The sequence below is a fragment of the Centruroides vittatus genome, unplaced genomic scaffold (genome assembly GCF_030686945.1).
Source record: "Centruroides vittatus isolate TY-2023 unplaced genomic scaffold, ASM3068694v2 contig_875, whole genome shotgun sequence".
Taxonomy (NCBI): Eukaryota; Metazoa; Arthropoda; class Arachnida; order Scorpiones; family Buthidae; genus Centruroides; species Centruroides vittatus.
In genome coordinates this window covers 1,110,324-1,135,925 of record NW_027122567.1, presented here as the reverse complement: position 1 = coordinate 1,135,925, position 25,602 = coordinate 1,110,324, and the positions used below count along the sequence as shown (strand labels likewise).

Here is a 25,602-nt window from a genome sequence, read left to right as displayed (position 1 = left end):
AATAAACCTTATTATAGACTTTACATCTTAAGATGATGGCACTAAAGAAAGCCAATCTGAACTGTGTTGTTGTTCCACCAGCTTTCTGCATTTTCTAAGAAAGGTTTATTAAAATACTTGTCTAATGTACCTGTCTCTTTTTCTGTTTTGGCTTACTTTCCATTGGCTATAGCACTCTTCATACTGCCACTTAAATATTTTCTTCCAATATCCCTTACACATATTGATAAAAAGAACAGAATCTTAAAAAATATAAAACTTATTAAAAGTAGCATCCATCATCAAACTGATAATAAGCAACATACAATGTATTTAATGACTACTTCATATTTATCATAAAAAATTCTGCAAATATCATAAGTACCAAACTTTATTTGTATATCATTTTTGTACATATAAAACATATTTTTGGGACAGACCATGTATTAGATGTAAGTGTACTGATTTTTTATTTAATGACTGTGCAGCTTAACACATCATTAATTGGTATTTTCATTTATGTGATACGCTTCTTGTCTAGTCTTGTGATCAATTATACGAGCGCTAAGGTGGCTTTTCTTTTTCGCTACACTTATTATACCATCAATCTATCAATCCATTATACCATCAATCCATTTATCTAATGTCACAACTGCTGGATTTCTCATAATCCATGTAAGTCTCCTATTGATCTTTTACAATTTTGTAACATTACAATAAATTTATGCTAACTTGTATACATTATGCTAACTGGTATGTAATTTTCCCTATATAGTTGTAACACAAAAGTTGAAAAGGGACATAATTTTCTGAAATGCATACTCAAAGATATAAAAAGTTTTTCTAAAGCTTGTCCTCCTTTTTATTGATGGTATAATAAATCTAGTGAAAAAGAAAAGCCACCTTAGTGCTGGTATTTTCATGTTGCTAGATATCTTAGCAGACCTGTTTCAAGTTGATTGGTTAATTCAATCGTGCACAATCTCTGTTTGTGTAAGACAGTGTTTTAATACATTGTTACATTTGAAATGGAGAAAAATCTCGAACAACGTTACGCTATCAAAGTTTTGTGTGAAACTCAAGAAATCTGCAACCAAGACATTTGCAGATTTAACCAAACCTTATGGAGATGCCGCTTTATTGAGAAACATGGTGTTTAGATGGCACAAAGATCCAGGGTAAAGATGATGCTTATTGTTTTTTTTCTTATAGCTGTGGAAATGGCACAAAGAATTTTTACCTTCAGGACAGACAGTTAATCAGGCCTTCTGCAAAGATGTCTTGGAACAACTTCAAAAATGGGTCAAGCAAGTCCACAGGGACATTGCAGAAGATTGGATACTGCACCATGATAATGCACCTGTTCACACAGCACTATCAATTTAAGAGTTTTTGGCCAAGAAAAAATCCCCACACTCCCACAACCTAAATACAGCCCGGACCTAGCTCCATGCAACTTCTACCTATTCCCTAAGATAAAATCCAAGTTGAAAGGTCATCATTTCGGATCAGTGGAAAACACCAAAAAAGTTGTAACCAATGAACTAAACGCCCTTATGGAAAATGACTTCAAGTATTGCTATGACCAGTGAAAAAAACTTTGGAACCACTGTGTGACCTCACAAGGGTTGTAGTTTAATGTAATTCTTGTGTACTTTGAAATAAAATATAAGTACACTTACTTTTGGGACAGACCATGTATGTTTGCATTCATTAGTCCTAATTATCTAGATTAATGTAATTAAAACTTAAATACTTGGGTCTGGATACAATCATTGGTACCAACTTTTCAAATAGATTGGCTTGGCTCAATGTGAGACTTAACTTTGAGCCAACCCAATCTATTTTTTAAAAATTAAAAAGAAATAAATGTAACTTAAATTAATCAAATCTAGTGTTAACATTACAAAGTACATTCACTTAATACAAATGTTTACATAAGTTATGAAATGCAATTGTCTAACAATAAGTTCAAAATCAAAAGATAAGTAAAATTTTCACTAAAACATCCTAATCTATTGGATATTTTAGTGAAAACAGTTAGTGACAATTTAAAACTGTACTAAAACAATATGCAACTCTAAAGAAGTGTTTTACAAATTAAAATGTATGTATAACTTGTTTTTCTATTGTATACTGTTTTGTATTGTATTCTATTCTATTTTAATAAAAACTATTGTTGAAGTATGCTGATACACAAATGGTTTTAAATTACAAAAAAATGACTTATTCTCAATAATAAATATTGGTACCTATAAGATTAAATATAAATATTTTAGTTCTATAAAAACAGTAATGTCTCTTTTCTTATTGTTTTAGTTCTTTTACAAAATAGAAAATATTGCAAGGACAATTTCATTTTTAATCTTATCAAAATTGCATATTAAAATTTTTCATAAATTTAATTTGCTAAGACACAAATTAAACCAAACTACAGTAAAAGAAATTAAGATTTACCAATAAACAAATGTTTCAATAGCTTTCAACTATCTCAGGTTAAGCATCGGTATTCAAAAGTAAAACGTAACATAGAACATTGATCTTTAAATGATGGAGAAACACCATTTGTTGTAGAAAAATTAAAACAATACCTCAAATATAGATCTCTAAGCCTGATGTAATGTGTTGGTTTAATTTGTGCCTTGTTTATAATTATCCAGTTTTTGTTGGTTGAATTGTATTCAATTTGTCTTTATTTGTTTATTTATCATTATTTTTATTTAATTTCAAAAACCCATCTTTTACTACTAACATTTAAAACAAATATAAAGTTAGCATATATTGAATTTACTATGGAAAATAAACTTTCAGTATTAAAAATATCAATTGATATCATTTGAACAATACAACTGGAATCATTTAAATTAAAATGTCAATAGATGTTAAAATATGTTAATTATTATCATTTAAAATATTATCAACAAGTATCATTTAATATGAATTGTTTTGAATGAATGTTTTGGACTGTAAAATGGCAAATGAACACTTCACATCAATTGATATTCAAATGATATCTGTTAATGTTAAATGAAACAGATTTATATAAAATGTTCATATTGTCATTTCATAGACTGAAATATTCATTCAAAACAATTCACATTAAATTATAACAGTTGATATCATTTGATATATTGTCAACCAACGTTATTTAATATAAATTGTTTTGAATGGATATTTCAAACTATGAAATGATAATATGAACATTTCATATTAATTATTATTATTATTAATAAAATGAATTACATATTAGTATGTGAAATTCAAAGTAATGTAGAGAAATACATAGTGAAGTACTGCTGCCAAACTTATACTTTGTTTATCTAAGGAAGACCATTCAAATGACAAGACTGTTTGATTTTTCTTCTTGACAATAGTTATAGAATTTCTATTTTCTTTTGTAGATAAAAGTATGACCAAATATAAAAATATTCACAAATTAGAACAAACAATAAAGGATAAGAATATGAAGACATTTATTGTTTGTTCTAATTTGTGAATATTTTTATATTTTATTATTGTTCTGGACATAATGTTAATAAAATAAAATATATATACAGTACAATATATACACATACATATATATATGATTATTAAACAGAAAATATTTACTCTAGTACTTAACTTTTTAACTTATATGTTTTTGTTTGTTTTGCATATATTTACAGATTTTTTCATAAAACATAATTCTTTATACAATTCTTTATCTAAAAATTCATTTCATTATTTTTTTTATTTTAACTAAATAAATTTTATTTACACTCATCCATAAGTAATATTAGAAAAGTTACATACAATTACAAATTTACTTAAATCCTTAACATTATTAAATAATTTCTGTGTTTATTTCTTTCTTTAACAACTTACTTGACTATATTAGATTTTATATTTATAGATAAAAATCTTTATGCAGGGGCAAAAGAGATCTTTCCAGCATTGTACAAGTGTATGCATGTGAAGCATGCTTATTCTAAAGGAAAATCAATTTATAATGCTTTAGCATAACATACAAATAATCTCAAACTGTAAAGGATAAAGAAAACATTGCAGCAATTATTACAAAAAAGTGAGTTTTACTTTGTTAGAGAATTGTTTTTGAGTATAATGCATTGCCACTGTACTCAATCACCTAACTCACCTAACAGACATCATGTTGGCTGTTAAACAGACATTGGCATCATATGTATGAATATGATTCACCAAGATCACATTCATGATCTGCATCTTGATGTTTGAAAAATTTACATATTATTGCTGAATTATTGTGTGATTTCATGTCCCTTTGTTAAAGGATTTATTTTATTTTACTGAATGCATTAATTTATCATTATTGTGACATTTTTAAATGACTTAATCTTTACCCCTGTATAGTTATTTAAGTATCAGTTATTTTATCACTGAAACATGCATGTACCATATGCTCAAACTCATACATTGCTGAAAAGATCACTTTTGTCCTTGGATAGATGTTTAAGTGATTATCCTATATATATTATCTGTTATAAAATAGCAATAATCAAGAAGCCATAATTTATTTTAATGTTTTAGAATTTTTAATTTTCTTTTTCAACGAATAATAAATATGTAAACTGAATTGTAAATATCGAATTTGATCTACATAAAGTTCAGAATTGGTCATTTAAACCATGTAATAATTTGTAATTAATTAAGAATTCAACATATTTGTTTATTATATTGATGAAAACAGAAAACAATTTCAGTAGAAACAAATTAAATACATTTCCATAACAAATGTTACTGAATATTAGTATTTTGAATAAGTTTCTGGAAAAATAAAACAATTTTCTTTAAATGCTAATATATGTTATATTTGTATTTGATATTTAATGTATATACAGTATGTTAATGTTAAATGTTTCTTACAAATAATGTTTACTTTTAAATTACAAGTACACAGTTCCTTATCCAGAATTCCAAATTCCAAAAGCTTTTTATGGACGTTGTCTACATATCAAAGCTCTTGTTTGATGCCCCAATGTGTCTTGATGCCACACATACTCAGCTCAACCCATGTGAGCATGTTGTATATAAGTTATGAGTTGAGTACATGGGTTGAGCATGTGCAACACAGCTCATTCATGTATAAATGTGATATGGATTGAGCAAACAATATATATGCATAGCATCAGTCATATCTCAGTGCTCCTACCAGACATGCTTCTGTGGCCTACTAATATTTTTAGTGTTTTTTGATTTTGAGACTTTGAAGACTATGAACCTGTAAAAAGAATTGCAGATTCTCCCACAGATAACAGTGAGAAGCAGGAAAAAAACCATCTGTATTGTGTTTATTGCAAGTATATGTACAGGTGTTTAGTTTAAATCTGTAAATCATCAAACATAACAGTATGACATTTTACTGAATGTTTTATTTAGAAACAGAAAGTATACTAATAACTTTATCTTTATGAATAAAGATAAAGTTATTAGTTACACTTAAACATAAACACAATAAATAATACTTACCAATTAGTATTTATAAACTGTGCAATATTCACACTAAGCTCCTGACCTTTAATTTCCCTGACTACCATTCCAAAATCAAAAAACGTCTTAATTCCAAAACATGTCTGGTCCCAATGATTCCAGATAAATGGTTGCATACTTACAACATAACTCAATCAATAAAAATGTGTACAAACTACTGTACACATTTTTATTACCTTGTGTTCTACTGTCTGTTGTTACATTAAAAATGTTCATATTATTGTAAATAAATCTACCCTCTACCTCCATCACTCTTTTAATAAACCTTAAAAATATATTTTGCCTGAAGTCTCAAAATCCTAGAGCTGGCCTCTGAAACTTCTAATATAAGCTATTTAGACAATGTAACTATTTTCTTAGGTTTAGATTTTAACTCAATAACTCTAATGTTAGAACAGACTTTCAAATCCATGGGCTCTAATATAACTAATGACTTTTATTTCTACAAAAATTTTAGAGGAATGCAACCAATTAAAAGAGTTCAGCATATTAATAATTTTTCCTCTATCAACTATTTCTTATCCATTCTTTTTTTTTCTCTCTATTTTGAGAAAAAATTCTTTTTCATACATCTATTACCTAAAAGAAACTGAAGTAACTATTTTCCTTTCTATTTAAGTAACTCAACTGCATCATGATATTAATAGTAAAATTATTATTTGAGCCGTTCACAGGCCAAATTGACTAACTCCATTTGTAAATCCTTAATATAATCGTTATTATTTCCAAATTTTTTGTGTAACTAATTTTACATATCATTATATTAAAACATGTATTTTTATATATTGTTACATTAAAGCTATGCTTTAATATAATGATATATATAAAAATACATTCTGCAATGTTTATTTAAATTTAAAGTTTAAAGGGAATTTTAAAAATAATTTATATTATCAATTTTTTACTTTTTGTTTTGTAGAGTTAATTGATTTGGCAAGTGAGCAGCTCATTTATTAACAGTATATACTTATTTATGAAGCAATGTGATACAAGCTTGTTAAAATTTAGTGTACTTTTCAATATATTTTTTCTTTCAACTGGATAAAAATAGTCAATAAGAAAAACACACCTTTAAAAATCCAGCAAAAAAATTTTTACTAATAAAAACGTTTTCGAACGGTTTTACCGATCTTCATCAGTTAAGATGACACAGATTGTGAAAATAGAATGCAAATTTAAAAATAAACATTAAGCAGAATTCTAAAATAAATATATAGATACATAACTAAAATCATAGTTGTCAAGAATAAATAAATAACTACAGAAATAAATTAAACAATAAAAAAAAAATAGACGAATAAAAAAACTCCACAATAAATTAATATTCATAAAAAGACTACCATGCAGTAGCCAATCCATCAGTGTCCCTATGGTTGATGCAACCCATTCTTTTATGCGCTTTAAATATCTCCAATTTTTCTAGATATCATGTAGTATTTATATTTGATGCTGGTTTGATGATAGACTTTTTTATTTGTCTATTTTTTATTTTTTATTGTTTAATTTATTTCTGTAGTTATTTATTTATTATTTACAACTACAATTTCAGTTATGTATCTATATATTTATTTTAGAATTCTGCTTAACGTTTATTTTTAAATTTGCATTTTATTTTCACAATCTGTGTCATCTTAACTGATGAAGATTGGTAAAACCGTTCAAAAACGTTTTTATTAGTAAAAATTTTTTTGCTGGATTTTTAAAGGTGTTTTTTTCATAGTGTACTTTTCATTATATTTAGTGAAGTATTAATATCTGAATTATACTAAAGTGTATATTACATTAGAAACATGTAAGCACTTTCAAGCCTATTCTCAGGCAAGTTGATTCAAATCATTATACCTAAGCATATGCTACAACATAGTCCATACATAACCAAAGGGCTGTAGGCTTTATAAACCCATTTTCCAATTATATTATTGGAAAGTGCATGTTAAATAAAACTGAAAAGGGATATTTCTCATATTATATAATATGTGGAAAATCCCTTTTCAGTCTTACTTAACATTTAATATTTCTTTAATTAGGCAGTTTTTTAAAGATTGTATTATTTCTGCTTTAAGTATTGTTTAATCTTTACTATAAATGCTATTAATTTTTCCTACAGTAATGTCTATAAAATTTAAAACAAAATAGTATCTAATATGAATTAATTCAAAACTCCAAACAATAATATAAAAAATTTATTTAGTTGTTGAAAAATATATTTGTTTGTTTTTTCTAATTATTTCAAAATAGTTTTCTTCATTTTAATGATATATACCAACTGTATCATAATTTGACTTGTAAATAAAAAAACAATATGACATTATTTTACACAAATAAGTTTTTTACAGTTGACATTTTCATTTTAATAAACATGTAATTAAATTAGTTTTATAACATAATTTTGTAATGCATGTCTTATTTAATTAAATTTATGTTATTAGTAGAAATTTAGACAATTTATATCTAAATATTTTGGATAATCTTTTATATTAGAAATTTTTATGTAATTTAATCTTTATTCTAATCTTCAAATTGATCCATAGAATTCATATACTTAATTAGTTAATGTAATTATCAAACATAATATAAAATTTACTTAATATCTCATGAAATTCTTACCTCAACTCTTACAGTAAGATTATACTGTTGTATTCTTTCATAATCTAATGGATAATTAACATATAGATCAGCCAAAGTGTCTCCATTTTCTGATCTCTGACTTAAATAAAATGTATCCTTTTTATTTGTTTGTTCTGTGCTTCCTTTCATCAATGTATAAAATACTGTTGGATTATCAGGAATGCCAGATCTAGAAAAATAAATTATTTAATTTAATAATGTAATTATTATAATTAATAAATAAATATGTACATTTATTTGAAAATTAAATAAGATATTATGTTAAACAGTTTCAGAGTCTAATTCAAAACATTGCAAAATTTTACTTTGACACATAGTTTCAATTTGTTTTCTTTACATTATAAAAGGAATTTCATCATTTAAATAAACAAATATTTTAAAGGAATTATAACAGCAATTAATCAAAACTATAAAATTACAATCAAACAGCATTTAGTTATTTAAAATAAACACGGTGATCTACAAACTGTGAAATTGATGAGGATTTCTGTCAATGTGCAATTTTTAATAATTTTACTATATAGAGTTGAGAAATATTGTCCATGTTTTCCTATCACATTAAACTTTCATTGATGTGAAGAAAGTTAATGTTTAATTCTTGTTGTTTTCATTTCTTATATTTTCTCAAAGGTTATTGTTCTCTTTTTATAGTAATAATGTTCAGTTCTTGAAGATGAACATCAATCCAAAAACATTTTACCCATTAAAATACATTATATTACTAACAATAGTTTTAATGTTAACTTGAAATATCTACAAGTGTTACACATAACACTTAAAGTAATATGAAATTTGGTTAATAATAAAATTATTAATTGAATTTCATTTTGTTTTAGTGTGTAATACTTGAAGACAGTTCAAATTAATGTTACATTCAAATAAAACTCCAAGCTTTAACCAATATGTGAAAACTTTACTAAGCTGGCAAATGGTCATTTTGGATCTTTGCTCCAAATATTCAATTGGCTAAAAGTCTAATGTAAAGATGAGGGATATTATGCTGATTGGCAAATTGGCATTTTGGACCATTGCTCCAAATATTCAAGAGCAAAAAGTCAAACAAAATTGAGGGAGAGACATCCAGAGCAGCCTTCATCTGTTTTTTTTTTTCTTTTTGGTCCAGAGTTTCATGATCTACTGATCATGACTTTAGTTCATCATCCATATTTCAGAAATACTTTAATTTGCTTTAAAACTTGTGACATTTTTCCATCTAAAGAAATATGTATAAATTTACCAACCACAAAGCTAAAATATTGTGAGTCATTAAATTAATATAATATTATATTCTCTCTCTTCTGATATTATAGAACACTGCTACTTCCATTCTCTTATCTGTGTAAACCTCATGGTACCACATATGTAAGTATAGACATTGTCACATGTACAATTGATCATAAGTAACCATTCAGTCATGAACTGTCAATCCTTATAACAATTTCACATTGTATTTTTATCCATTAAAAGTTTTTAACATTCCTATTTTTAAAAATAGGGTTTCTCTTATTTGACATCAGCAATATGACATTTTTAAAGGTTATAATAAACATAATTAACATGATTAATATTTAACATACTGACAATTCTAAAACAATAAAAATTACCATAACAGGGTAATACAAGATTATATGACTTAGATATAACCATCAATGGTTATTACGGTGCCAACTGGGCCTTCAGCGCCCACGGCCAGAAACATCCACTCAAGACACTCAGTCAGCCATCACAACCCCAGCAAAGTACCCTATATACAAATATACACATCAAACGAAACCTGATATCATAAGCAAATACACCAACAACTGCCATAAATGATCAGGCTAAATTTTGAATATATGATTATAGATTAAAAAATGAATTTGGCACTAGAGCAGTAGTTCTTAACCTGGGTTCGGCGAATCAGTCTCAGGGGTTCGGCAGAGGTCAACCACCTGACGTCATCGTGATGTAGAAACCGTATTGGTTTCGAAAACTAATGCTACATAACGTGTGTTCTATTGGGAAACTAACTTCTCTTACTCTCTAACTTCTACTACTCTCTAACTGAAATGAAGTGAAGAGGTCCCAATTGAATACACGTATAAACGACCTGCAAGACGGTCAAGCACACACCCGACTCATACGTTCGGGATGACACGCCCCACTCGGCTATCATTGGCTGCGGGTGATCACGCAACATCGCTTGGCCTTTCTATGCTGCAGGAAATTTGGTGCGCCCAGTATTCGAATTGTGACTGTCGTGATTGTACGTCGTGTGATTTCTTTTTTAATATTTTAATCCCTTCATACTATGTCGAGCAAAAAAAGAAAGTGGTCGGACGAATATGTACAATATCAATTCACATGTATAACGGAACGTGATGGGAGTCAGCATCCTTGTTGCATGATTTGCAATGCCAAGTTGAGCAATTCTAGTCTAGCACCGGCAAAACTAAGAGAACACTTCTTTAATCTGCATGGAAATTACAAAAATACAACACTCGCTGAATTCAAGGTGAAGAGGGCCAGATTTGATGAAAAGGGTAGTCTGCCTGTCCTCGGCTTTGTACCCATCGATAAACCGATCCTTACAGCATCGTACAAAGTCGCTTACCTTATCGCAAAGCAGGGCAAACCACACAATATTGGTGAAAAACTCATAAAACCAGCCGTGTTGAAGATGGCGAATATCATGCTGGGAAAAGCGGCTGAAGTTAAGTTATCCCAAATTCCTCTTTCAAATGACACCATCAGTGACAGAATAGACGACATGAGCAAAGATATCTTGGCCCAAGTAGTTGCAGATCTGATTTCAAGCCCGGCAAAATTCAGCCTTCAACTCGACGAAATTACAGACGTTTCCAATCTAAGTCAGCTTGCAGTATTTGTGCGCTATGTGAAAGACGACGTTATAAAGGAAGATTTTTTATTATGTAAGCCTCTTACAACAACAACTAAGGCAGCCAATGTAAAGAAACTTGTGGATGACTTCTTCAAAGAAAATAATCTTTCGTGGGATATGGTTTCTGCAGTTTGTTCGGACGGAGCTCCAGCCATGCTGGGAAGAAAGTCTGGTTTTGGTGCGCTAGTGAAAGCCGATGCACCACACATCGTTGTTACACATTGTATTCTACACAGGCATGCATTGGCAACAAAAACCATGCCTCCAAAACTGGCAGAAGTCTTAAAAATTGTAGTGGAATGCGTGAACTATGTGCGAAATAGTGCTCTGAGGCACCGCATCTTCAAGGAGTTGTGTAAAGAAATGGGGTCTGAATTCGAGGTACTTCTGTACCATTCAAACGTTCGGTGGTTATCCCGGGGACAGGTTCTGAATCGTGTTTTTGCCCTACGTGAGGAATTAGCCCTGTTTTTGCAAGAGCACCAACATGGTCATGCATATTGCTTCAAAAATTCTGAATTTATTCTCATGCTTGCATACATGGCTGATATCTTCGCAGCTCTCAATCATCTGAATCAACAGATGCAGGGCGGTGGTGTCAACATCATCGAAGCGGAAGAAGCCCCGAAGACGTTTCAAAAAAAGCTACCGTTGTGGAAACGACGAATAGAAAACGGTAACTTTGCAAACTTTACCCTGCTAGACGAATGTGTAAATAAGAATTATGATGTGCCTGGAATCGGAGATATTTCTGTATCGGGGGAACTGAAGCTCGCAATTTCCATGCACTTAGACGAGCTTGCAAAGTCTCTTGAAGGGTACTTCCCTTCAAGAGAGTTATATCCAGCATGGGTGAGGCAGCCGTTTACGTTTGATGTTGAGAAAACAGATGTCAATGATACATACCTGGATGAAATCATTGAAATTCAGCAGAGCCAGGTTCAACAGCAACTCTTCAAAACAACAACGCTCTCATCGTTTTGGTGCCACCAAATAGTAATGTACTCTGCTATTGTGAAGAAAGCTCTGGAGATTTTGATACCGTTTGTGACAACATATCTTTGCGAGCAATCCTTTTCGAGGATGCTGGACCTTAAAACGAAGAAAAGGAACAGACTTAGTTGAGAAAATGACATGCGAGTGGCACTTTCCAAGGTAAAGCCTCGCATTTCCGAACTGGTGTCTAAAAGGCAACAGCAGCAGTCACACTGATTTTAAATTTTGTTCTTTGTTTGTAATGTTTTGTTCTGTAATGGTTTTGTTTATTTTGTGGACCAATAAAATATATACGTGTTTTGAATTTGAAAAATTATATTTTATTTTTCCAATTAAAAGGGGTTCGGTGAATGCTCATATGAAACTGATGGGGTTCGGTACCTCCAGCAAGGTTAAGAACCACTGCACTAGAGTTAGGCATTAGGCACCATCTCTTATTAAAATTAATAATTATAATATTTAATTAATTAATTTAGATTAAACAATTTAGATTTAAATAATTAATTTAAATTTAGTTTAATCTAAATTATATGACTTAACTGTTAAATCTTATAATATTGTCTTGTCATCTGATGATTTTTATCAGCTGACATTATCTCAATCTATTAAAATGAAGATTAATTGAGAGCAATAAAACTAAATCTTTAAGATTTAACTTTTCAAAATATATTAAATAATAAAATACCAAGAAAATTTTCTTAATATACAGTATATGGTAATTCCAATATTTTTATTAAATTTCAAAACATCTTATAATTATAAATCATCACACCAATTCAGAATTTTTTTATTTAGTATAAAATACTTTTTAAAATATTTTTCCATTTTATGAAGTAGAATTTTTAAAATTCTGTTTATTATAAATTTTTCTAACTTCATGTTGAACCAATTTCTCTTTGTCTTCAGTATTAAAACATTAAATGCATGTAATGTTAAATAAATAAAAGTATTACTTTAATTTAATAATTTAAAATAATAGAGAGAGACAAAGTAATTAACACATTTTTTACATAAATTCAAATGAGAATTTGGTTTTAAATTAAAAACAAATTAACAATATAATAATTAATAAATTTTAGATGTTAAATTAAAATAATCTAGATAATTTACTGTAAATGATATATATCAACAACAGAAAATTATCTAGTATCTAATTCTAGAATAAAATAAAATGATTACAAAGAAAAACTAAATGGTAAATCCTTAATCAATAAAAGAAATCAATAATTTTAATAGGTTTGTTTTTTTTAAAGCTATTTCAGTTTTGAATAAATCTAATATAATAGTGATGATTAGTAAATGTTAAAAAAAGAAAATTATTAAATCATTTTTATGAGAATGTTCATTTCATACTTAAAAAATAATTTCAATGTTAATTAATTAAATTTAATGATGATTAAATTCATATTTTATTGTCAATAAAAATTGTTATTCTTAGAGCATTAAATAAAATATTAAATAAATTAAACTAATAATTTTTATTAGTTTGATTTATTAAATCTAATATTTAAATTTTTTTCTCATTTTTATTATGATCTATATCCATCCATAAGTAATGCAATAATTTTTCAATTTATATAATTTTGTTTTCTTTAATTATTTAATAATCATATTTAGACTTTTAAATGTTAATAATTTCATAATAATAAATAGTTAATAATTAAATATAATTTAATAATAAATAACAAAAAATATCAATAATTCTGTTCATTAGATTATGTGATGAACAGTTATTGATATTTTTAAAATAAATTAGAAAAAAAAATAGACGTTTTTAGAATTGAACACATTGTTAATAGAGAGAATAATTTGTAATTTTATATTTATTAACAAAAAAATTATTCAGTGATTATTATTAAAAATGCTTAATTAATTATGCTTATTAATATACATATTTTTATATGTAATTTATCTTCAAAAAATATATTTTTTCAACAATATATAACTGAGTATTTAAAAAAAATTTTATTAGCATTACTAATGAGAACACTGTTAAATTAAAAAATAATGAAAACAGAAAAACTTCACAACAGCAGCAAATATTTCTGCAGGTTTTTTTTACATTTAAGGTTTAAAAAAATTGCAAGCATACAACATTAGCAATGCTATTTATATCAATTTTATTTGTTAAAGTTACAAATGAAAGCTATTTGTCTCTTATAGCTGAAGAAAACATTACAAACATATGGAAGACTGTAGCATTACATCTTTTACTAATGTCAAAAAATAAAAATTTAATACTAAATTAAATAGACAAATAAATAGACTACAAATTTGTAAATTACCATAATTCGTGCAGTTAACCTGTAGATTATATGTATTTGAAAGACTATTCCAAAGTGAGTTCAGATTATGTGATGATATCAGTAATTTGCTAATTTTAACTCATAATTATGAACTGATCAAACAATTCTTCTTTCATCTAAAGTATTGAAGCATCTTTAGAAAAGCATTTGACTGTCTAGAAAATATGAAAATCCTTTGTGCCATAGAAACTCATCTGTTATAATTTCTTACTAAACCAACAAAGACAAGTACATACATACTGTACCCAGCCATTAGTTCTCTCCTAATGAACAGGAGAGATTCTGTGCTTCAATTAATGCTATAAGTAACGTCATTATAGACTCTTACTTTTATTTAAACTAAATGATGATCCATTTTAAAAGCTCTACTAGAAACTTCTAATAATAAGATAAAGCTATTTCATGGCAAACTTTCTGATTCAGAGATGGCACTCATACATCAAAGTGATCATAACTCTAATTCAGAATTAGAGGTTTCAGATGTAAAAGACATTTGTGATCCCAAATTTGATTTTTATTATTATATACAGAATATTTAAAGTAAAAAGAATAAGTGTAAAGATTGTCTTGTTGAGGAGAGCAAATGGAAAAAATTTCCTATGAAGAACAAGTTTGTCATAACCCATCAAAAAGTTCGTTAAAGAAATGTTTTCTGTTTGCAATGAATGCTTTACTTTCAGAACATGGTACTGAGATAGACTTTTTCCTAAAAACTGTTGACTCTATTATGATAGGCAAAATTGTGAGCTATACAAACTTACAAATTATGAATATTTGCATTTCTGGCTGTTATTCTCAAAAATGGGATGCAAACCTTATTTCGAGATCAGATATTATGGATGTGCTAGGTATCCCATATCTATTTGGAGTAAAACAGTGCAGCAAATAAATTTGAGAGAAATATGAACTTTTGTTCTAAAATTTGTAGAGCTGTTAGTGTGTTGACACTGAAAAAGTTTTTGTTTTTACCTTGCCACCTTACAGTTTGATGATAAAAGCAGATGAATTAATTAATCAAAAACAAATTGACAAACTTGCTATCATAAGATTTATTCTTGATCATTTTGTAGCAAATTGTAAAAGTTTTATTTGCCTAGTGAATTTCTCACAACTGATGAGAAACTAATGTCATTCAGAGGATAATGCAGCTTTAATCAGCATATACCCAATATAGTAGCTAAGTATAGCATAAAAGTTTTTGCTTTCACTGATTCTAAAGCATTTTTCACTCATAATATTAAGATATGTTGTGGAAAGAACCTGAAGGACCATTTCACATTCCAAATTCTCTAGAAGATATAGTTAACAGGTTTATCGACCTTATAAAGGGTTTATAACCTTATAAAGGGACCTTATAGAAATAATTTGACAACAGATAACTGGTATTCAAGCTAACCTTTAACAAAGAATTTATTTAGCCATGATATTACTTTTCTCAACACACAGGAAAAAAAAATAAAAGAGAAATTCCCAAAAATTTTCTGCCTAGCAAGCAAAGAGAAGTAGGCAGCTCAATTTTCAAATTCAAAAAATATATAGCTAGTATACCAAAAATAAACACACTAAAAACCTTTTTTATATCCCAGTACAAATAGTTTTAGATAAAAACCAACATTTTCAACCAAAACTTGGTCTTCGTCAGGCTATTGACAAATATAAAATTTGAAACTGGAATTCGAACAATGTGTTTAAAATTATTTTAAATTCCAAATTATTTAAAAATTGTAAACTAATTTTCACCATACATGCTACTGAAGTGATAAAAATATTGTTACATCCCCACGAATAAATAATACAATGTATTTGCTGGTGTAGAAACATTAGCAACATGCTAGTGTTGTTTACGCTTTTTCTCATAGCACCACCTCCATGCATACGAAATATTGGCAGCATCTTTTGCATTAATACAGTTGCCAGCCAGGCCGGCTTCGTGTATTTTCAATGCTTCAAGGTTGCGAAAGTGTTGAACCTGAGGCTGTATTCTTGTCACCGTCTAGGGTCTCATCTCTCACAAGCCAGTCACTGATTGGCTAATCATTTGGATTAGCCAATCAGCAACAGGTTTGTGAGAGACGAGAGATTAAAGACGGTGACCAGAATATGGCCCCTGATCTGACATTTTTACCAATTTGGCCCTATGGAGGTCGGCTTGTATTTCAGGGTCTGTGGCATAGGCAGCTAGGACGGTGGTATGCCTTTGGTTGGAGATATCATACCCATGTTCCTGTATTCTTTTGCTTAGTGAGCGCTACGTGGATCCAATGTATACTAGATCTCGCTGGAATCTGTGGTCTCTGAGAGGAACCATATAGACACCCAGTGCTTGACTTTCTTCTGTCCTGTCTTTGTCATTGCATAACAGCCTATATTGTGTTAGATCTCTTATATGCAATCTTTGTGTCTTTACAGTTAGCAATTTCTTTATAAATGGAACTTAGGTGTTGGTTGTATTGCACCACTGTGCATGATTGGTTGCTACTATGATTATGGGTGTCTATCTGTGTGCTATGTGTATGGCGTGCCATTAATTGGTTGGCGTACCTGCGCAATAAATTATGTATCATGCTTCGACCATACCCGTGCTTTATTGCTATGTTTTTAACGTGCTTTAGTTCTGCCACAGTTTATCCTTCCCAAGGATTGTGAGAGAAGTTGGTTTTATACCAAAAATAAATAAATAAATAAAGCAATTATCCCAATTTCAACTATTCATGAAAACAAGAAATCAATGAGAAAACTGGGACACCTATTATTATCGTGGATTACAATATGATGAAAGGAAGTACATATTCTGCTTATCAAATATGCAGAAACTACATACACAGTATCAAGAATCACCCAAAAATGACCTTATGCCATTTTCTATTCTCTAGTGAACATTGTAGGTATAAATAGACAGATACGCTTTTCAATTCAAAATAAACTAATACAGGAAGTGAACCAAGGAGAATTTTTCTAAAGTAAATTTAGTTTTAGGTTTAGTGAAGCCCCACATTCAAGAAAGAGTGAAAATTAAAAAGTTGCTTGTTAATATAAGAGAATTAGTTAGAAAAATGGTAGCTGATGAGGAACCAAAACAATGACAATCAAGTAAAAGGAAAAGAGAACAATGCACTATTTGTAGGAGAGTCAAAATATGATAATGACATGTTCCTTGCATAGTAATTATACATGAAAAAACATCTAGTCAAAACAATGTAACTTTTTAAAAAGTGAACAACTGACAACAAATATTTGTAACATTGTTTTTATGCAAAATATAAAAAATTTGTTTATTGTAAATTTTAAACTAAATACTAAAAATTACTTTTACTTGTTTAATTAAAATATATAGCTTACCATAAATAATAAATTTAAAATATTGTTTATTGTTGTCACCACTGCACCCATCAAAAGAGATGATGGATAAAGTATGCCACATGATAAACAATAATATCAAATCTTGAAAGATTAAAAGCTAATAACTTACTGATAATTTTCCAGTCTCTATTTAAAATAACTCTCAGAGAATTACCATACTATCTCTATCAAAAACCTACTGGGTTTTACAATATTTTCCAAAACTTGGTCTTTTATTAAAACTTAATTTAATGTATAATATTTATGATACAATGCACATGAAGTACAAAATATGGTTCTTAAAAATTTTCTATTGTGTGTACTTTTAATCCCATATATAGATATAGTAGTAAAACAAATCACAAATTTATAGACAGTAAATATGGTTGTCCTAATATACTGAATACTGCAGAAATACCAGATAAGTGTAGATACTTCTAAATGACCACAAATTCAATCTCCACTGTTGTTATGGCTATAAATAGTTCTTCAATACATTAACAACTGTATTCAGCATGGTAGCTTAAAATGCCAATCATAGCTCAAAGTTACTTTTTCTACTCACTAAGACTCAATCAGACTAAAGTCACCAAGAGAAAGCTGAGGTTAAGTTGCCAATAATGGTGATTAAACCTTGGTCACTTTCTACTTGTTACTTAACACATATGTGGAATAAACTAATGGAGTAAACAAGGTGGAAGACATGGATCACTGAGACAAATTTTTAATGTTACATGAATTAAGTAATAATGATAATCTGTACATGAGATGATGACATTGACAACCTTGAAAGATATATTCCATTCGAAATCAATAAAATTTAGATGACAATAAAATCAAATAAGGTATTGATTAAACCAAGGGTCCTCAAACTTTTTTGACTATTGGTCCCTTCAAGAATTCTCAATCTTTTTTGCTAATAATGTTGAATAATAATAATCAAATTATTACTGGCTTATCAGATTTATTTACTTACACACTGTTTTTGCAGAAAAGATCTACTTACCAGTGTGCTGATTTGCAACATCCTAACAATCTAAACTGTCATGTATATATATGACAGTTTAGGATGTTGCAAGTCATCACTAAGCCTAATGTATCAATTATAAACTAAATGATCACTGTAAAAAAAAAATTATTAATATCAGTGAAAAATAGCCCAATTAATTATCGCAATCATTTGGTTTATTGTCTTATACATAAATCATTGCACTAATTTTTAATGAACTATTTTCAATTAACCCAAAAATGCTTCATAATTGATTATGTTTTGCAAACATAATCAGTATACTAAAAAAACAAAAGATATTATATATAAGAAAAAGTCTCAAGAAAGATCATTAACACATTAGTACAGCAGCTTGAATTCAAATTCTAACCATTTTCCCATGCTTCCAGTTCACTCTCATTGGCCATTGTATGTGTGAAATATCATATGTCGAAACATGGTAAGTCGAGGAGCATCTGTACTTTTAAATCAGTTCTAATAATAATTCTTTGAATAATAGTAATTTGAGGTATGCTGGTATAGATGTCTTGTATGTGTTTCAAATAATAATTTTTTATAATAAATATTAAATTTTTTATTTTCCATACTAAAGTTGCTAAAATCACCACACTAGAATAGTTATGGTTACTACATAAACTGTGTGCTTATTCTTTTGAGCATGGCAAGCATTATACATGGCAAAACCTCATAATCTGTTTTGATCAATCATGTTGATCCTAACAAAATTCTTTGACTTAAGATAAGAATCAGTTAAGTTTGCATCAAATAAATATAGTGAATACAATATGAGACATGGCTCAAATCAGTTGAACCTGAGATCGTGTGAATTTCATTTGGAGACTCGGCTGGTGAATATGGTTGTAAGCAGTGATATCACTAGGGGTGCAGACCACACAAGGTGACAGCATCAAAACGAGTGACATCAAAATGGCTCATAAAATTTTTGTGCAGTGTTTCATCAGAATTTTATTATCCTTTCATAAAAATATCCTGGCAGTTACTTATAACAACAAAAACATATTTTGTAAATCCAGCTTACATATATCAAGATACTTACAATGTTAAAACTCTATGCTCATTTACTTTTTGAATCTTCTAATGCACTCTAGATATCATTATTACCGAATTACGATAAAAAATACAAAAATATTTTATATTTTATAAATATAATATATTTATAAAATTATAGTTTGGTATTGGTTAAAAATAAAAGAAAAAAAATTATAAAATATATAATTACAAAAGGTTATTGTTTTATACCCTTTGAAAGATAATCTATTAGTATAATTCCTTTAAAATTCCAGAAAAACCAATGCCATGACTTTTCCTTCAGATGGAACTGTTTTTGACTTTTTTGGAGCTGAGCATCCAGGTTCTGTCCATTGTTTTGACTGCTCTTTGTTTCTGGTATGTAATGGTAGACCAAATCTCATCTCTGATAATAAATTTGCACACAAAATTGATTGTAGTGTTCTTGAAATGGTCCAAAGATTTGAGGAATTTGAGCACAAATGCATTTTTGTCCAATTGTTAATAAATGCAGCACCCATCTTGTGGCAAGTTTTCTCATACATAATTATTCAGTCATAATATGAAGTGCTAATCCATCTGAGATGCTTACACCTTTAGCAATGTCAGATGCCTTTAATTGTCAATCTTGCAAAATCATATTGTGGGCTCTTTTTTTTTTTAATGATTTCTGATATTGATGCGCTTTTTGGAAATCTGCTGTGAGGATCATTTTCCAGACCTTCATGGTCATGTTTAAATTCAGAAGTCCACTTGGAAACTGTTAAAAATGAAGAAGCAAAGTTTCCTTAAGTATTAATTTAAATTTAATTTGTATACTAGTACTTTTTATATATTAACAAATATATATATATAATAATATGTTAATATATAAAAAGTACTAGTATACAAATTAAATTTAAATTAAGATAGAAAGGACATAAAGGCATAATAATTAAATTTCCTAAAGTATTTTTTATATTTGTATGCATCTCCATTGCCAATAAACCTTTTTCAGCAAAATATTTAATAACTGCACAAAGTTCAATTTTTTTCATTTTGTATCTTATCTAAACAGATGTCAACAAAAAGTAATTGATAAAGCTACATCAAATTTTACTTGTATTCATATAACAGATGACACATTCCATTGCACTAAAACTTTCAGTTATACTACTGCCATCTGTATTTCATTCTAAGAACTTTTTGAATGATCCTCATACATATACTGTATAACCTAATGTTTGATAGATATGCTATAATTGACAAACATAGACAATAATAAGAATTTTTAGAACAAAATGATATACAATTCAAAAGGATTGCATTTATCTCCTTAATTTATAAATAATATTAAATATATATATATATATATATTAAATATCTTTTTTCTTTTTGTTTTTCTGCCCTTTAGACACTAAGAGAACTTTTTTTTAGCAAGCCCACAATAGAGTAGGCGAGTAGTGAAAGACGAGGCCTGATATATCTGGATGGACCATTCCCAAAAAATTCCTAGGGCTTTTGACCCATTTGGATTTGATCCCAGGTTCCCCAGAGCAGTAATCTGCTACCTTAACTGCTCCGCCATCTTGCTGTTATGTTATTGAATATCTTAATAAGATTATTAAATTATACATTAAAATGAGATTTTTATTTTATATTATTAGTAAAATTAATGCAATAAAAATTATTTACATAATGTATTTCAAAAACACACCTATTTTAATATTGAAGTTTCTTTATTTCATGACATTGTTATAAAGATCACAATCTTTTTGTATGATGATTGAATTTATATTAACTTTTTATTTAACCAAAATAACATAAAAAGTTAAAATGTTTGTTCAGGCCTGGTTTATAAGATAACAGCTTATTATAAAATAATACTGGTAATTTAATAATTCTTCATATAACAATATAGAATACTGTAATTTCTTAGTATTAACAACAATTTATTACTATTTTTTTATTTTTATAATTATTATGATATTTTAAATTTATAATTAGTATTAATGAATTAAATTTAAATTAATGAATTAATGAATTAAATTTAAATTAATGAATTAATGAATTAAATTTAAATTAAGATAGAAAGGACACAAAGGCATAATAATTAAATTTAATTATTCTTATAGTCATCTTAGTTAAAACAAGTAGAACAGCAAACGGCTTGTGACAAGATTATGTCTCGGAGAGCATAAGCAACGCATGCACAAATCTAGCACTTGCACCTGTTTGTAGAAACAATCTCAGCATTTTTGTATTTTATTTTGACCCGGTTTTTGGTCCCCTGACTACCTACAAGTCTGGTTTATTTTATGTGCACATGATTTGGGCACCAAATACTCTATGCCAAATTGCAACTCCTGACATGCACTCCTTCATACCTCTAAGGTGTGCAGCCATTGACAGCAGCACGATTTTAGAGATGAGAGAGACTCGTCAAAAATTATTGGTTATTTCATGTGTACTTTAGCATGTGATTTAAAAACATCATTTTAAATAATTAAAAATCTTTAAAGGTATTTATTACAATCAACAAATATTTCTCACACTATCAACATATGATTTGTGTCTTACTATTATTTACTTAAAAGACATAAATAGATATTCCTTTCCTAATCAAGATTAATCCTAGAATCAGCTCTATATGAACAAATGCAAGTGTCAGACTTTTCATATAATACAAGTTCATTAATTCAGTTAATCCAGCACATTTGGGACTAGAGTAAGGTCTAATTATCAAAAATGTAACATTACACGACAATTTTGGATTTTTGAAAAAGTAGGTGAGTCGAATTCAATCTGAATGTTGCAGAAATATTGTAGTGATTGTGGAATAAACATGCATTAGGTGCCAGTGAAAGCATTTGACTCAAAACTTTATAATAAAATGAGTCATTTTTATTAATCACAATGCTCTCAAATCCACAGTCAACCTCACAACATATAGCAACATGCACAACTACAGATCCACCTTCATTTAGACTTTTGCCTGGAATCCATACAAATTCTGATTTGTGCAATGCATGCCAAATCATTACTGGACAATTTTGGATTATTCTAATTAGTTACTTTTCAGAAGCTGCCACATTACTGGATATTCTAGATTATTGTGCACTGCAGTGGCGTGCCGTCATTGGAAGCGATGGAAGCGCCGATTCCACTTTCCAATGACCTTCCCTTGTATTTTCTAAAATATAAATTTTCATATTTTAACGTACTTTGAATTACTTAAAATTAATATTTTATTATAACTGCATTATGTATCTTATTAATAAATTCTATACTATATGTGAAAAAAACGATAACATTGTTATTGTATATTCGAATATCAGTGGCAGAATGGAAGCGCTTCGGAGACAGCTTTCATGGCGAGAATAACTGAATGGTGTAAAGCAGCCAGAGGGCATTGGCGCATGCGCTTTACAGAGCACCAACCTCAGCCGGTTTAGCTGGTGGAAGCTACACACGTGTAACGCTTCCAGCGATTCTATCCCTTAGCCATTGGATAGGGAGCTATCTGACTAAGTGAATTGTTTAAGATTTAAAAAGTAAAGAGTATTCAATGTTATTTTTATGTACGTTTCTTTGCAAAATTATATTTAATTACAGTATAATTAAAAGAAAATTATAATTATATTGACAGATTTTCAGACAAAATCTTTAGAATTTTTATCATTTTTAAATGTTTTTCATAATATTAAAATTATTAACAATTTTTCCAAGCGTGTTTTAATTCTTTAAAGTAAGTAAATTTTATGGGAAATTTTTTGATTTATCTAAATTACGTAGCGAATCGCAATATTTATATTTGTGTCCGGACTACATTGACAAGTAACTCTTAGACATAAAACATATTATAATTAATGTCGATCCGAACAAAGACGTACTAAAAGAATTATATGATTTAATATCATTAATTTTTACGGTACCATCTACCAGTGGGTCTGTTGAGCGTAGTTTTTCGACTACGGAGCGAATTCATACATTGGCCAGAAACACTCGGTCGGAGGAAAAATTGTCGTCGCTAGCGTTGCTTTCGATAGAAAAAGTGCTTTTAAATACGTTGATGGAGTCGACCACCAGCGACTTTTATGATAAAGTAATTAACGACTTTGCGGAAAAAATCGCCAAATAGAGTTAGTTTAAAAAAAATTAAAAACAAAACAAGTTTTTCTATTATTGTTTGCATCATATCAATTTGTATTATGTATGTATTATTTGTATTTTAAAACTAAAATACATAAATTGTTTATTTTTGCCATTTCCAGCATTTATTTAAAACATTTATGGAAATGTCATGTACCAGACAGGTCTGACCCGTCACGAAAGACATGAAAAAACGGTTAATTTAGAGAAAAATGTATTAGTTTAAAAAAACATAGGTAAAAGTCGTTTGTAGTCGGACACCCATTGTTTATATCAAACTGCCAGGCAGAAACCATAAATCGCGGAAGAAAGTCATCCTATGATCGGTGGAAGATCGAATTCGTCTTCGATTTTGACTTTTTTCGTGCTCCAGGTAAGAGTCTCGTTACGTTTAGTAACGAGGGACCGACCACTCGGGAAGCATGATTGAGGGAGAACGACCAATCAAAATGGATGAAAGAAAGAATGGAGATTGATATAATCTCCGACAATCGAGGACACCTGGCACTCGATTAACGTTCCGAATAACCAAAACGTCGCGTGTCAACGTGCAAAAGAAAAAAAAAAAAAAACAATTTCTCGTCTATTGTGCCAACTTGTAACCCGTGCCACTTCGGAGTTAGACCGTGTCCCCGACTCCAACGAACGAAGTCTCGCCGTGCCTTACAGACTTGTCAACGCCACTGTCCCGGGGCCACCTTCGATCGACCATCGAAGAAGACATCGACGCTCAGGATGTCCGAACGGCTGATTGTCCTAAAGCAAACTATTTTGTACATAGTGTATGTTTATTTTATGTTAAAATAAACGGTTTTTGTCAGATACTTGTCGTCTTTGTCTCTACAGCCACCACACATGTACAAATTGACCCTAGACCATTACTGACGCGCAAGTAACTGATTGCCCCTGAAAGTCGGCTTCTTACAGAAACACAGCTTCCCTATCATCAAATGTCACGGCACGCCACTGGTGCACTGGATTAACAAACTTCTAATATAGTAAAATAAATAATCTTATTTTGCATTATTGTCCTTTGAGATATTGAAATATGGGAAATTCTTTCTTTTATTCCAGAAAAAAGGTATAGAAGAGGAGTTTCACAATATCTCCTTCTCTACATTTAAAGACTATATAATTTCCATACATAGAAAAGATGCAACCATATCTCCTTATAAATTAAAATGACAAATAATATCATCAAGAAAGTTATACATAAATTAAGGAATATGCATGAGATGATAAAACCTTATTTTCAAAAACCAAACCTTTCAAACCTTATTTTCATACCAGTAGGAATTTAATCTTGAACACAAACATTTTCAACCTAATTATAGGTCTTCTTCAGATCTCAAAGTTTTTATTGTATTTTGGAATTTGACAAAAAACAATATAAAATTTCAAACTTTGAAATAAATGACAGTAAAGTTCAAAATCATGTTCAATTTTGAACTTTTGTCCATGTCCACGTGAAAGATTGGTGTGAAAATAAAGAAATAAAGTTTTTGGAGAGTAGATTAAACTATCCAGCTTATGCAAGCAGTTGAAGAGGTGATAAAATAACAATTTGCTCAACAGAAGATCAATAAAAAATACAAGTTTATTTAAATTACAGAAATAAAAAATTTTGAAAACTTAAAAGAAGAAAGAAGTAAAAGAAGCAAATAATTAAAAATATCTGTCTTATTAACTTAACAATTTGTCATTTTGTTAAAAATGGAAAGAAAAGCATATCTAAATTTAAGAAAATACAAATTTACAAAATTCCATTATTTTATGTCTTGAAATCTATGTTATATAAT

The 25,602-nt window shown here is 28.9% G+C and overlaps 1 protein-coding gene across 4 annotated transcripts in view; it reads right to left on the bottom strand.

The window, feature by feature from the left end:
* The window catches only part of LOC136982976 (neural-cadherin-like), a 420,472-nt gene that overhangs the window by 283,845 nt on the left and 111,025 nt on the right, over nucleotides 1-25,602 (bottom strand). For all 4 annotated transcript variants that reach the window (XM_067279558.1, XM_067279559.1, XM_067279560.1 and 1 more), the window contains exon 12: nucleotides 8,092-8,281. In XM_067279558.1, coding sequence (XP_067135659.1) covers nucleotides 8,092-8,281 — 190 coding nt within the window. The remainder of the gene's footprint in view (nucleotides 1-8,091; nucleotides 8,282-25,602) is intronic.